Here is a 16061-nt window from a genome sequence, read left to right on the forward strand (position 1 = left end):
CACATCTGAATATGATTTGTTCTAGTCTGGTAATTTGATGTACTCTACTTTTATATTTTAATTAAGTTTAATTCATTTTTCTAATTTTCTTTATATGCTTTGTATATTCTTTCTTTCTTAGACATCCATAGCAAATGAATTGTTGTGGCCTTGCACAAAGACTCTAGATGAATATATTATACGGGACCATTCAAGATGTCCTGGAGGTGTGAATCCACTCTGAACAAATGATTTGTTTAATTTGTACAGAGATTTTGTCATTGTACTTTTGCACCTTCTTGTTGTAAATAAAGTTATAAAAAAAAAAAAAAAAATAACAACAACAAAAAAAGAAAAGAAAAACAGCCACCTACTGTGCCAGAGTGTGTAACACTTCACCAAGAATTCATATTCTGGATATAATTATTCAGACTACAAAATGTTTTGTACCTGTATTAGTTTACCTCTATCTCTAACTGCACTTGGGTGCACCACTTCCTTCACATTTCTATCACCTAAACTTCCTGAATCCTATTAACACATGTACAAAGGTTCCCCTACATCCACAGTCTCACATCTATCTGACGCTGTTCTTTTCATGAAGAACAATTTATTACATTTTGTCAAGTTATTACATAATGTTTTGTTACATGCCGTCATGTGTCTGGAGGCTTCTCGCTTACAAGGATGCACTGACATTGACCCCTAATATTGGTGAACAATCAGTAGCTTTTCCTATACTAGGAATAAATTCCTATACTGTAGCTTGCTCATGTCTTAGCTTCAGCATGATGGGTGCTGATTTTTTTTATTTATTTTTTCACTGAGACCTCCAGAGGTTTGACTTGTTCAAAGTGTGTTCACCGAGGAGGAAGAAGCAGCAGCAGCGCCCTCTGCTGTCCGTTAGGAGAAGTGAAAAAGCTTACAGCACCTGGTATTCCCAGGCGGTCTCCCATCCAAGTACTAACCAGGCCCGACCCTGCTTAGCTTCCGAGATCGGACGAGATCGGGCGTGTTCAGGGTGGTATGGCCGTAAGCAACAGCATTTAATACAGACGGGCTATTTATACATGCTGTAATGTCAAGTCATCACGTTTTGATTTGTGGTGGCTTTACATCCATGACAAAGCAAATTATCTCAGTTTAATTAAAAAAAACAAACAAACAAAAATACAATCAGATTTAAGCATATCATTTAACTATTATCATAACTTAAGCGTTAGGCCTATGTTTAGTAAATTTATCACAGCATGTAAGTAATATCACCATATAAAAATTTGGATTTATTCTCTCCTTACTTCATATCATAACACTTGTTGGGTCTGGCTTATTAACAGCAGCTTGTGTCCTCCATGCAGCTGAGAGCTTCTCCAAGGCTCCTTTGAAATTAGTATCATTAATCAATTAGCATCATTATTATTATGGAATTGATTATTTGTATAGTAATGTATTTGGTCTGCACAGTTCGAAATCTTAGCATAATTAATCCCCATTTCAGCTTTTTAGTATACCATGTGCATATAGGGAAACCATGAACCTTATACTTTGAGAGGATTACTGTTACAGTATCTCAGTATCTGTCTGAAACAAAACTTAAAAAGGCTGACAAAGAGTTGTTCCAGCATAGAAGGCTCGCACTAAAACTGCCTGTAAATTGAAATTGGACACTACAACTGCTTTGCTTCAAGCGACAAAACCAAGCGCTACATTTATTCTTACAGTATTGATTACCGTTTGTATGCTAGCCTTAGAAAAAAATCGAGTAAAAGCTCGTTTTACCCGCGCGGCTTCCGTACACTGACATACGAGAACGCGGAAGCGCAGATGTCAGTGTTTTCGGGGCGTGTCAGCTTGTAAATCATAAAATTGATTCTTCCAACAGAAGTCTTCCTGTGACGGAAAAACTCCTGATCACTTGAGGACCACAAGAAAAGTGTCTGTCAGTAAGTAGAGGATGAGTCTCATTCAGTTTGTGATATTCGGGTTAGTTTGTTTTAAGTTGGTGTAAGATCAGTATCGTGATAACGTTACAGGTGTTTTAAGTTCAAGTTTGACAGTCGGTGAACCTGATTCACACCTTAAGACCTTTAAATTATAGTATAGTATAGTATATCTCAATTTATAGCTACCTAATTTTACAGAGTAAGTAGTATGCTTCTAGTACAAAAGTAATATTGAACCTTTTAACTGGTTTTTCTACCTCATTCCATTGAAAGATCTGGAATTTTGATACTGTCTTGAATGTATGATGCTTTCAAAGTCGTCTATATTTACAATCTGCAGTTAAATTTTCAGATACACTACCAAGGATGCAGCTAATTACAATAAAATCCTAAATTACTGGTGGTAACAAGCACTACTTTATTTGATTCCTTTTAAGGATAGAATAACCAGTTTTAAAAATAGATTGAAAAGAAGACTAACAACAAAAAAAATGATCAAAACAGCACAAGGGAAAAAACCTTAATACCATACCAAACTGTGATGATATACACATGTTAAATGGTTTTCAAACCGGGGTTCGGGGGACAACAGGGGTCATTGAATAAGATGTAGGGGGATCCCAAAAGAGAGGCAGAATATTTTAACTTTTAACAGTTTTTTTTTTATTTGGAACCTCAAGGGTAGAAATGGGCTTGGTCATTTTGATTGATCATGCCTTAAAGTGATATTAGTTTATTCGTTGATTAACTATGAAGATTTTTTTTGTATCCAAACCCTAAAATAAAAACTTAACAGACAGCTGACAGCAATATTCTAAACGCTGCTTTAGGAAAGCCAAGAAGTTGTGGTGGTATCTTATTCAAGAGCAAAACCTGAAAAGAAAAGTTGATATCAATTCTTAATTTTTTTTCCATGCTGTCTCTGATTGTCTTCTAGTAGCTGTGGCTCTTAAAACATCCCCAAAACTTATGTTAATGATTTGCTCCCACAGATCCACAGCCTCTCCAGCATTCTGTCTGACTCACTTGGATTGTTTAAGTGCTGGTGTTATAAAGAATCTGACCATGTTTTTCCAATTAAACTCTCTCCAAATGAAAACTCTTACCAGTTCCAGATCTTGATTTTTCCTTCTTGGTCTGTTTAAAGTTTGGTGAACTTAAAACTGAGTCTTACTGGTTTTGAAATTGCTTTTATATATCGTCTATCAAGTATTTATATTCAGTGATAATCAGTGACATTGTAAATTAACAAAATTTTCAGTGGAGTTTGGTCCAGTTATATGAGAAATTGTGATACTAATCAGCCAGAGATCAAGAGTTATTTTAGGTTGACTATCATTAATATAATAATTAATGAACTGCCCTGATCCTTCTTGGCAGACACGATGGCTTCTTCAACTCCTCTATCCAAGGCCAACACCGCCTTCTCTCAGGCTTTGTTCAAAAAGCTGAGTGACAACGACAAGACCGCCAATGTCTTCTACTCTCCGTTTAGCATCTCTTCAGCCCTGGCTATGGTGATGATGGGCGCCAGAGGAAACACATACACACAGATGTCAGAGGTACAATAAAAAAACACACAGACAATCTGTGTTTGTGAAACGTGACAGATTAACATTAATGACATTGCAGGTTGGTGCACCTGGTTTATTTTATGAAGCTCACATTTTACAAGATGTGTAATTGCTTTGTTCATCTGGTGGACAAAATCATGCAGATTTGTACTAGAAAATAACCCATTAAGTTAACCCAGCACCTGTGTGACACGACTTCAAGCAACACTGCAGATAGTTGGCTTCATATAGTGAAGCACTGCAGGCCTGCAAGTCCTCACTCACTTTTCTTTCAGTGTGAGCATAAAGAAAGAAGATCTGTTCTGTTCAGACTCTGACTAGATTTTATTGGTGGTGACTCTGTGTTGTGTTACCATAGGAACTGAACACATAATGTGGAAGTCTAAAGGCAATAAAGATCTAAGTAGAGTGATCTGTACACGTTATCACTTCCCATTATGTGTGCTGGAGACATGTCTGACTGCCTGGGTTGAGCTGGAAGATATGTGCAGTCTTATGTTGTTAAACTTATGACTACACATATTCACAGTTAGATAATTAATGAATAATTACTTCTTTCAGTCTTATTATTCTGACATGCACATTGCAAGCTGTAGAATTAACACCTTCATTATGAAGAAATACAGGGGTTGTTAAGAAAAAACATTGTCAAAGCTTGTTTTAGGACATGAAATAAATTAATTCTGCATATACATTAATATACTAATATGTTTAATTGAATAAGGGATTGGTTTATGCTAATCTTAAAGCTTTCAACAAGATAAACAGTCAGTAAGGTCCAGAAATATTGGTAGAATAAACCACAGATATTGAGATTAAGTTGAGTCTTCAGTGAAATCAGTCTTCAGTTTTGGCAGTCGGTACTCTCAGTAGAGGTAGTAAGAATGTAGGTGGAGGTTAACATGGTGAAACACAGAACATTTAGTGACAGTTTTCTAAATGATTGCTAAAGCAAAGACGCACCCAGATAAGTCAGGACCGTGGAAATGTGAGTAAGTGGGAGAGGCAAGGCTTCACCTGAAATCTTGCATGTTTCTTCAGAAACAGTTTCAGTCTAAGGAAAATGCAATGTTTAGGGAGTTAGTGGGCGTGTAAGACAGTGATTACAACATACTGTTTTTTAATTGTTTGTAGAGCAAGTGACAGTCAGTGGGGATAAGGTTGTTCACAATATGTGCAGGTTTATTTCCAGTGTGAAGCTTTATGTTTTGTAATTTATAAGCAGATATGAATGGTATTTTGTCCTTTTTTCCCTTCTGTCATCTGCTGCAATAACAGGAGGATAATCACCTGGCTGTTTGACAGCGTCAGGGACAAAGATGTCATACAGCGTCATGCAGTGGCTTTTGTGAGAGAGTTCACTGTTCAAAGCAGGGCTTTGTTCCAGAAGGTGGTGAAATTGTTGTTGAAGTGTTCAGCTTTCAGCCAGATGTGACGACCACAGTTAAACTGCACCTGCACCTGGACCAAAGGTTGCAGAGGGAAAAGGTTTATGGTGGCTTTTACAGATGAGTCTGTGATAGACAGATCGAAAAAAGAGCCACATGCATCTGTTCAACCCACCCACCAAGACAAAAATCCAACTGATTTCTGTTATTTTTGTGGGATGTTGTTCTGCTTGGTGGCTTGGTGATCCTGACTGTGTCATGAGATGCGGTTACAGAACAGTGAGTCAGTGCAGAAAGTGAGTGGGTGTGTGCTTGTGCCCGCATGACAGAGATCAGAGGTGACAGTAACATATGACTGCTGTGAAGATTTTTAGCAGTCAGTTACCACAAAGTCCAGTTGTGTCAATTGATTTCTTTTAACTTGTTCATTAACTAGCTGGACAACATTTACTCTACAAATACCTCAGTGTGTTGATGGAAATAATAAGTGTGTAGGTCAGCATTCAGCAATATCATCACCCAAATTTGTGAGAACATGCCATTTACCTTCTTGTTAACCGTTATTAGCATTTAGAAATGTGCACACACTGGTACCTGGACAAAAACGATATCTCTGTCACTGGACATGAACATATTGCTTACTATACAAAATAAGAAAATGAAAATCTTAGGCTGAAGACAAATAAAAATATACAACTAGGACAATGAAGCTATTTACAATATTTTAAATAAGGTTATCTAAACATATTTCTGAATATAACTTAAGATTTACAACTGAAATATCTTGTTGAATTAGTCTAAACCACTGGTTCCCAACCTTTTTTTGTCTGATATCTTATTTCAATCATTTAATCCTTACTTATAGCTATCTATTTCATACCAACTTTTAAATGTTTACATTCACTGCTAGCTTGTTAACTTGTTAACTAGTTTTCACACACTCTCAGTTGCAAGACATGGTGTTCAGGTGTGTGGATATAGTTTTAAAATCAAACAGTAATTTTAATTTTGTCAATTAAGTATTCCCTGGTGTAGAAGCACACCCAGTTAGGAATCACTGGTCTCAAACAATGCAAGCCTGTAACTCTTGTGTTTGCTGACCCCCATAGATTTAAGGTCTTAACTTGCTCAAGTGTATGCAGGGTGTGGTGAGTACACCTGTTCAACACTGTTGGGTGTGGTTACCCCTAAGGAATTCAGTCACTTCTCTCTGATCAACTATTTGACTGTGTGGCCTAATTTTTGATCCATTTTCCCTATTTAAAGGTAATGTGTAAGTGCAAGTTCTGCAAAACACGACCTGACCCACACATTGCTGCTAGGGTGACATTTTAACTTCCTGCACAGCCACACAGACACATGATATCTAACTTAACTGTGAACATTACCAATTACACCCCTAGGTCCTCTGCTTCATTGAGGCAGAGAAGCCACAGCAAGCAGAAGAGCAACTAATGCAGGTTCCAATGCAGATGCAGCAGAGTTTCCAGTCCAGCCTGCCACAGCATCTGCGGAAGATGGTAACAGAGCCAGCAGTGCAGGAGTGATAAACTAACTATGGGGCTTTACTAACTGCCTGGTTGGTGTCATCTGGTGAGGGAATCCTTGGAGATGAAGACGCGGTGGTTCCGCCTCCGTTTTCACATGGCTTTGCTTGTTGATTTCCAATCTACCTCTGTCCTCCTGAACTGAATATGGAAAAGAAAGCAATGCGAAATAGCACAGTAGCTACTGTATATGTGTGCTATTTACAGAAGGCTTACTGTGTGTGTGTCCAACAACTCAAAACCTCATTGTGATACATGCCACTCAGGAATGTTCTGGCTTTTCTTTGTGCAGTTTCTTCCCGTTGTGCTCTTTATCTCTTATAAGCAGCTGCTGAAGACCACAGTGTGATTAGACTTAACCATCAGAAGTTTGACCCATGAGAACAAAATGCATTAATGACAGTGTTTCCTGTAGGATTTTTTTCAGCAGCGGGGGCAGGCGTTCCGTTTCTCTTCTTAGAGAAATATTTCAATAAACTCATCTGAAAAATGCAGTCAGTTGTTACATAATGGTGTGTAGATATTAACGTTAGCCTAATACTATCAAATCAGTTTACTCACGTTAGTAACACTGAGTTGGCACCGGGCCAAATTAACTTAAACTACCGATAAGTTACGTAACGTTAGCTGGTCATCAACATATTGTGAACGTCTGTTTAACTTGTAAAATCTTTGTCGAGTTATCTCAAGCTAATAACTTACGTCTACCTCTTCTCCGGCCGGTAATTCGCTGCTTTATTGTTTATTTGTAATTCGGGAATTTGCTCCTCTGACTCTGCCCTGTCGCCTAGGTGCTTGACGTGCTTGACGACCGTGCCCCCCAAACAACGCTAGCATCATGCAAATGAGCACGCGCAAGTATATTTCCATACTGAGCAAGATAGTTATCTGCAGTTTACCTTAGTGCTCGCAAGTACCCGACAGGAGTCTGTTTTGAAGGTGGAGAGATGCGGCGGTGGTGTATTTGCGTCAACAATAAAAAAAAAAAAAAAGAAAGAAATTTGAAGGAGTGGCGGCTAGGATTTAAGAGTGGCGGGCCGCCACTCCTAAATGAATGTAGAGGAAACACTGAATGAAATAGAGTACACACAAATTGAGCTGTTTCCTTTTGTTGTACTACTCTGATAACACATTGGCTGTCCACACAAGATTATTATGTATGTCTTCCTGATTTGGATGCACAGCAGCCAAAACATGCCATCCTGAATTCTTACAAAAAGACAGACATTTGTTTTAAAGATAACCACATGAGTAACAACATGGTGGAGGGACGGTGTGTCTTCATACTGGTCAGACTTGGGCAGGCATTTCCATGGGTTCTTTAAAGTTGGTGCTAAAGGTGTTAAAGTGGTCCCTCTATGTTTTCCATGTCAGTTTTTATTGTATATTTTGTGTTTCATGCCACATTTTTCAGTCTGTTGTGAGGTTTTGCATTAACTTTGACTTGAAATGATTTAGATGTTCTAAGATTAAAAGAGTACACCAGTATAAAAATGTACCAAATTCATCACCTTGACCATTAAGTGAAATTCCAAGTCATCCATTTCTTTCTTGTTGATCATTATGGACCAATCTATCTGCCTTGTACTGGCTGACTTTAATGGGTTTTTTTTAATGACCAATTGATTTTTAATAGTTTTACAACTAATTTTCTATTTTTAGAGTTACTTCACATTTTCTATTCTCATCATTTAATGGGTAAGATGAGCACCAATCCAGTCTAATACACTGTTTATAATAGAATGGTCTGTTGTTCACTCAGTGCATGTCTGTAATTCTTGTCTTCTTTTTCCACAGTGCCTGAAAACCAAGGATTGTCAGGATGATGTCCACGTTAGCTTTGCCCAGCTGCTGGATGAGCTCAATAAGGCAGATGCTCCGTATGCCCTCAGTGTCGCCAACAGACTGTACGGGGAGCAGTCCTACCAGTTTGTTCAGGTGTGTGTATTCCAGTGTGTGTCTTCTTGAGTAGGTGTGCTTCTGTTTGCGTATTATTAGGCTGAAGTGAATGCAAGCAAGGAATGCAGTGATTGTAAAAAAAAAAACAAAAAACACAGTTCTGGCTATAATGACCTATATTCCACCATGTTAAAGGTAGAATATCCAGGATTTTTCAGTTGCTGCTTGTGAATACACTATTCAAAGTTGGCCCCTCCTCTCCAGCCCAACAAATGAGAGAGTGAGACAGCAGCATTGGTCAAGAAAGCTAGAGAGTGAATGAAGTGAGGAAGCAGCACTAGTGAGAACAAAGCGATGAATTTGAGAAAGAGAATGCTATTTTCTGGTTCTTTCATAGAACTTATGTTCTAAAGCACAAATAAACACACCCACACCTCTGCACAAGCAGACACCATCACACACTTACAGTTGGTCCTAAGTGATGATTGAGAGGGATTCATTTTAAATGAGTCTATACACTACAGGTCAAAACTTTTAGAATGTCCCAATTTTTCCAGTTTTTTATTGAAATTCAAGCAGTTAAAGTCAAATGAATAGCTTGAAATGGTACAAAGGTAAGTGGTGAACTGCCAGAGGTTAAAAAAAAGGTAAGGCTACCCAAAACTGAAAAATAATGTACATTTCAGAATTATACAAAAAGGCCTTTTTCAGATAATAAGAAATGGGTTAACAACTTAAAGGTGTTCTGCAGCAATGGAGGTTGATTAAGCCTTGAAAGTTGGTGCTACCAATTCCTACAGGTGTCCCAACTTTTCTTGATTCCTTATAACCCCCTCTGTCTGCATAAAAGTAGTGCTGGAAAACGCTATGGTATCATACCCTCATGAGCATTATTTGAACAGTATTGTACTGCAGAAAGTAGTGTGTTGCTATAAAAATGGCGAGAAAAAGGCAATTAACAATGGAAGAGAGACAGACCATCATAACACTTAAAAATGTAGGTCTTTCCTACAGAGAAATAGTGAAGAAAGACAAGGTGTCAGTGAGTACATTTTCTTTCGCCATCAAAAGGCACTCAGAAACTGGGGGAAACTCTGACAGGAAGAGGTCTGGCAGACCCAAAGCCACAACAGAATCAGAGGACAAGTTTCTGAGAGTCAACAGCTTGTGTGATAGGCAGCTCACAGGACAACAGCTTCAAGCACAGCTTAATAGTGGTCATAGTAAACAAGTCTCAGTTCAACTGTAAAGAGAATACTTCGAGTTGCAGGTTTGACAGGTCGAGTTGCAGCAAGAAGACGTCAGAATAAGAAAAAGAGGCTTGCCTGGGCCATGAAACACTGCCAATGGACTACTGAAGACCGGAAAAAGGTGTTATGGACTGATGAATCAAAATATGAAATCTTCGGTTCATCACACAGGATTTTTGTATGCCATCGAGTAGGCGAGAGGATGGTTCCTCAGTGTGTGACATCAACTGTCGAACATGGAGGAGGAAGCGTGATGGTCTGGAGCTGTTTTGCTGGATCCAGGGTCGGTGACTTGTACAGAGTGAGAGGCACCCTGAACCAAATCGGCTACCACAGCATTCTGCAGTGCCATGCAGTAACCTCTGGTATGAACCTAGTTGGTCAGCAATTCATTCTACAGCAAGATAATTACCCAAAACATAAATCCAAGCTATACCAGAACTACCTTAGGAAAAAAGAACAAGATGGTAAGCTTGAAAACATGGAGTGGCCAACACAGTCTCCAGACTTAAACCCCATCAAGCTGGTTTGGGATGAACTGGACAGAAGAGTGAAAGCAAAGCAACCTACAAGTGCCACACATTTCTGGGAACAGTTGGGAAGAACTTTCTGAAGAATATTTGATTTCCATTGTAGAAAAAATGCCACGAGTGTGTTCAGCTGTTTTTTGGTTGAATTGATTCTGTGATTCCTTTTTTAACTTCAATTGTTCATTTGTTCTATGTTTTCATTTCAGAGTACAATGAGACATTAAACTGCATAATTCTCAATAAAAAACTGGAAAAATTGGGGTGTTCTAAAACTTTTGACCGGCAGTGTACATTGTTCTTAAAGAAAATCCTGCATATTATGCCTTAAATCAAAGAGAAAATTTTGTTTGGGGGATCAGATTCAGTAAATATGTTGTTGATGGTTTCAGGATTTCTTATCAAACTCCAAGAAGTACTACAAAGCAGAGCTGGAGTCTGTGGACTTTATGACCAGTTCAGAGGCAGCAAGGCTGAACATCAACAGCTGGGTGGAGAACCAGACACAAGGTAATTTATACACACTAACATACACACTTAACAGTTTGTTAATCATCCTGCATGTCGCCTTCGTTCAATGCACTTTTAGTGATGAATAGAAAAATCCTGAGATGAGCTCACATTTTTGGATGCAGAAGTAATTGTTAAATCAGAATTCCAACTGATGAAATTACACATCAACATGCAAACCTGAATGTCCTTACGATGCCATAAGTTTAAAGGTTTTCTCAATGGTGGCTTGAAAAGGGGCAGAATTTAAGTCTGAGTGCTACTCTCATCTGATTTTCTTGGTATAAGGCAGATGTTTCCATGTCGATTTAGAAATTATGCAGTAAATAGTCCTGGAAATTGAAGACCTTTTTATGTGTCCTAATGAAAATAATGATTCAGCATTCCTTCCCAAATTCCACCCTGTTTTACTAATACAGTTGAGCGAAATTGGTACCTGGCAGAAACTCTGTCTCCTGTTTTCTGTAGTCTACGTGGATATGCTGTGTGTTTGGCTTATCTATGTTAAAAAGAAAAACAAATTTAAAAGACGTTGCTTGAGGACCTGTAAAAGTGACATATATCTACAGCATTGTTAACTACCGAGATGCATCTGATAGTTAGCGTTAACAAAATGTTAGCTCATTGGCTAGCTACTTTATAGTGATAATTAGCTAGCTAGTTAGCTAGCGTTTTACTAGCATTAGGTATCAGCTGTAACTAGTAAGCTAACAATGTGTGCAGATTTTGCAAGCTAGTAACCATGTTGCAAAAATTAGATAACTTTAAGCTATTCCAAGGAGTTTTTAGCTGGGTATGAAAGAGTCTTAATTTAGTACTGATGCCTCTATGTGACCTACATAAACAAAGGTGGCCATCCATGATAGGATCTACTATTTCTGTATAGTTATTTTTAGTGCCTACCACTGGGTTAGATTCTCCATGAAATTATTAAATGAGCCTGTGTTTACATTTTCCCAGGTAACATTTCAGTGAGTAGTACATTAGCTAGATAAAAAGAAGCAGGTGGAGAGGGCCCTCAAAAATGACAAAATATTAAAGTTCCTTGTAGTAGCTTTAAGATGTGACTAAATGTCACTTTTACAGGTCCCCCAGGAACATCTTTAACTCTTTAAATCTTCAACATTCTGTTTTCTTTTCAACATAGATAAGCCAAAGACATAGTTAAGTAAAGGAAAGAAAAAAGGACAAATTTGACAGGGGTTCCACTGGTACCAAGCTAGCTCAACTGTTATTGGAGCACAGAGTGTAAAGAGGGGGGAGTAAGGAAAGGTCCCTTCAGGGTCAAAACTTAATATTGTTTCATTTGTGTGATATTGCTTCACATGTATCCATGTCGTCTACCAGGTAAAATTAAGGATCTGCTAGCCCAGGGCGTGGTGGACGCCATGACCAGGCTGGTGCTGGTCAATGCCATCTACTTCAAAGGCAACTGGAACAAGCAGTTTATGGAGAGTGACACAAGTGATGCTCCGTTTAAAATCAATATGGTAACTGCTGCAACTGCTACAATCACAACATTAAATGGACCAACACTAGTTGACAAAAGTCAGTTAAAGTCAGTAAATATGGGGTTGGAAATATGTATTGCATGGTAGCATAGCATTTAGGCCACTGATTCTGACATCTTCATTGAAAGCAAAACAGAAAAACTTACCATAGTTAATTGTGGGACTGAGGGTCAAATGACGGTGAAATCTGATTACTAAATAAAAGGGGTATGTCCAACATTTTTGTATTGCAAAGTAGTCAAGACTGGGAGGAAGTGTTTACCAACAACTTTTAACATATTATTCATGGGTTACACAAACTATGTTCCAGTAAATAGGAATGAGGCTGAGACATCTGTTCTTACATCACATGATGTTTGTAAGAGAAAAGTTACTGTCTTAAGGTCAAATGATGTCAGATTTAGAGGAATTGTTTGGTGAAATATGGCAGAAATGGAATATGTTTTCATTAGTGTGTGATCTCTTATGAAATAACACTTTGTTCAGACTGTGTGTTTCTCAGATCAGATCTGTGCCAAAAGCAAATTTGAGCAGGCAGTCTGAGACTGTTTTTTTCATGACCTTTGAATGAACCATTTATATCTCCAGAGGATGCAGGTCCTCTTTCTTGGAGTCCATGTCACATCACCATGTTTCTACAAGTAGCCCAGAACAGACGTGCTACACCCTTGTTCTAGAGAGGGACTTTAGCATTTTTCACAAATTTCACAGCCACCATAGGTTCTCCTACAGGCTTGGACAGAAGGGTGAGATGGGGGGTATTCTGCTGATTGCAGTCTGCAACCTCATCAGCCATTAAATCATACACACTGGTCCTTTCATGCACATTTAGATATACTGTAGAGTATGGGAAAGTAACTTAATGCAGGATGAAAAAAAGTGTTTTGCTGCCCTGTCTGGTTGAAAGTTTCAAGTATATTTCACCTCTGAACACACTCATCAATGACACCACGTTATACTGACCACACTGTACACATCACATCACTGCAACAAGTTGATGTGCACAAGATTTCAACTGATGTTAAGACGTGTAATTTTTCTGTTCGCCATTTTCAGACTGAAACCAAGACAGTGAAGATGATGTTCCAGAAATCCAAGTTCCCTTTGACCTTCATCCCTGAAGTCAAATGTCAGGTAATCAAGAACATTGGTTAATTAATCAGTAACATTAAGACAGTCATTCAGATTGTCTGTCAGTCGATCAACCAGCTGTTAAGTGACCAGGCGACAACAGAACCAATCATGTATTACCTTTGTTAATGAAGTTAAGTGGGACTTGGCAATCTTGAAGATTGCTATCGCCTGCATGTCTTTCTGCATGTCATTCTGTGGCTGCTCCTGACTGTTCTGTTACTCCCTCTAATATTTCAAACTGATCTGCTGTCAAAAAACAGTCAAAAATGACTGCTGTCTTGTTTTGTAGATGCACTTTTGAAGAACAATAAAGGTTAAGTACAAAGCCCACTGACTAACATTGCATTTCCTATGGCTCCTTCATAATAAATGTCAGCTTGTGTTTCACCAGGTAATGATTTTAAAGTGAAGCTGCAGCAGTAGGAAATGTTTGCTTGACTTTGCATTGGATTTCAGCTTCTTGTTCGTGAACATTTTCTGGTTTCTTTACTCCTTTATGACAGTTAACTGAATGTCTTTGCATTATGGACAAAACAACATTTGAGGATGTCATCTTTGGCTTTGAGAAACACTGATCAACATTTTCACCATTTTCTTGATAAATAAATGAACATTGCAATACTTTGATCAGTGGGCCGTTGTATTACCTCATGTGGTGATAAATCATGTATTTAAATGAAAATCTTTAAGATTGACACTTAAATGAAATGTCCATGGTATGTCATTGAGATTGACAATTACTCAAAGAGGAATGGATAAGACTTTAGTCATGATCCACACTTTTTTCTTTTTGCCTACATATTACAACACTGATTACCGAAGAAGAGTTTTGTTTGTGTCATGTAATCCCATGAGCTGTCCTCTTTAAAAAAAAAACAAAAAAACAAGCAAACAGACCAGTATATATATATATTTGCTGTAATGTTTGAAACCTTGTGTTGGACAGATCCTGGAGATGCCTTACAAAGGGAAGGAGCTCAGCATGCTCATATTTCTACCCATGGAAATCAAGGACAGTTCAACAGGACTGGAGAAGGTAGGACTCACACACACACTTCCACACATAAAGAAACCCACAAGACACTATCAAAGTAATAATTATTTCTGTGTCCACCCAAAGTTGGAGCAGCAGTTGACCTATGAGAACTTTGTGGAGTGGACTCGTCCAGACATGATGGATGAAATTGAGGTCCAGGTTGGGATGCCACGATTCAAGATGGAGGAGACATACGACATGAAGGATGTCCTGATCAGTATGGGCATGGTGGACGCCTTTGACATGGCAAAGAGTGACTTCTCTGGTAGGACCATATCAGACATATCTAACTGTAAGACAAGGAATCTGTCTCCATGTATGTAACTCGCCTCTCTTGAGAACTGTTCATCTGACGTACTTCACGTCACGTTTTTAACCTTAAAGTGTCCATCTGATTTTTTTTCATGTTTTCCAAGACATATCAGGCATGAAATAAGTATCCATGAGACCAGACTTTATGTTTATTTAAAATACTGACTTTCCTTCTCTTTTGCTGACAGGCATGTCTCCTGCCAACAACCTGGTGCTGTCAAAAGTCGTCCACAAGGCTTTTGTGGAGGTGAACGAGGAGGGAACGGAGGCCGCTGCTGCCACTGCTGCTGTCGTGATGCTGCGCTGTGCCCGTATTCCAGCCACATTCATTGCAGACCATCCCTTCCTCTTCTTCATCCGCCATAACCCCTCCATGAGTATTCTCTTCGCTGGCCGATACTGCTCCCCTCAGTGAGCACTACTTTGCTTAGAGCAGTGTTCTTCAACTGGAGTGGCGTTACGACACAACTACTGTTGCAAGAGTGTATTTTTGGGTATTACTGGAAGAATGTTGATAATCACTGCTCTAGAGTTTCTTATAGCTAAAGAGCTCTAGAGTTTCTTATAGCTAAAGAGTCCCTGTCCCATATTTTCAACACCAGAATTATGGGTAAAAACTGTAGTGTTGGATTTTCTGTAGTGACTCTGTTTTTATCTTGTGCCTTCCTGATCATTAGGTTCTTGCACTACTTATCTTTTGCACCTACTCTCATCCTTAGGGTCTAGTTTACTTCATGTCTGTAATGCATGTATGGTCCTGTTTGCTGCACCCTCACACCCTACCCTCGTCTATTGAAGTCTAGTTTATCTTATCTTATACGTGACACCCTTTGAAAGAATTTGCCTTTATCATATTTTCTCTGTGCCTCTTTTTTCGACCACCGGCACAGATGTCAATTGTACTTTTACACCATATGAAGGTATGACAGTTCCAGGATTCTCTGCACTTTACCTCATTTTATAAATCCAGTTCACCAAAGATAATGTCATGAAATCACATCATCAGATAGACATGTCCTTGAGGATTATTAGAAGTGTAAACAAGCAAGGTGCAGTTAAACTATATGTAATTGTACCACTATGCATATAATGAATATGTACTATAGACAACAAGAGCTTGCATTAAGGTTAAACCTATTTTTCTGTATCCTAATGCTTTTACATATGGAATAAACGTGTGGTTGGCATACATTGTTTGTCACATTTTTTGAAAATTCCTTTCATTGACATTTTCTCAGATCTGGTTCAATCACATGTGATAAGATGGATTCATGCCTCATTGTGGACATGTTAACACGTCTGCTACCACCACCACCACCACCACCACCACCACTACTACTACTATAGTACTTATTGTCAACAAGAAGTCTTTACCATTACATTTCTTACTATTAATGTCAACATAAAACAGGGGTTTTCAGAGTCTGAGACTGTGGGCCTCTCCTCAGACA

At 38.6% G+C, this 16061-nt stretch overlaps 1 protein-coding gene and 1 non-coding gene across 3 annotated transcripts; one reads left to right on the top strand and one right to left on the bottom strand.

Moving 5' to 3' along the window:
* Window positions 1–898: 898 nt before the first annotated feature.
* Window positions 899–1017, bottom strand: LOC146307308 (5S ribosomal RNA). Its single transcript, XR_014768938.1, has one exon. It is a non-coding gene; the product is annotated as a 5S ribosomal RNA (ribosomal RNA).
* A 745-nt stretch (window positions 1018–1762) lies between these two features.
* LOC146307309 (leukocyte elastase inhibitor-like) lies at window positions 1763–15161 on the top strand. 2 transcript variants are annotated; one of them, XM_084746742.1, is made up of 10 exons: window positions 1763–1922; window positions 3303–3484; window positions 6288–6404; window positions 8229–8369; window positions 10500–10617; window positions 11965–12107; window positions 13185–13262; window positions 14209–14298; window positions 14383–14563; window positions 14799–15161. In XM_084746742.1, exons 2-10 carry the CDS (start codon window positions 3308–3310, stop codon window positions 15023–15025), a joined length of 1272 nt encoding a protein of 423 aa, XP_084602868.1. In that variant the 5' UTR covers window positions 1763–1922; window positions 3303–3307; the 3' UTR covers window positions 15026–15161. The 2 variants fall into 2 exon arrangements, with proteins under 2 accessions (XP_084602868.1, XP_084602869.1); XM_084746743.1 differs by lacking the exon at window positions 6288–6404.
* The last annotated feature ends 900 nt before the right edge of the window (window positions 15162–16061 follow it).

Source organism: Lutjanus erythropterus, chromosome 21, assembly GCF_056507025.1.
Source record: "Lutjanus erythropterus isolate fLutEry1 chromosome 21, fLutEry1.hap2, whole genome shotgun sequence".
NCBI classification, from domain to species: domain Eukaryota; kingdom Metazoa; phylum Chordata; class Actinopteri; order Lutjaniformes; family Lutjanidae; genus Lutjanus; species Lutjanus erythropterus.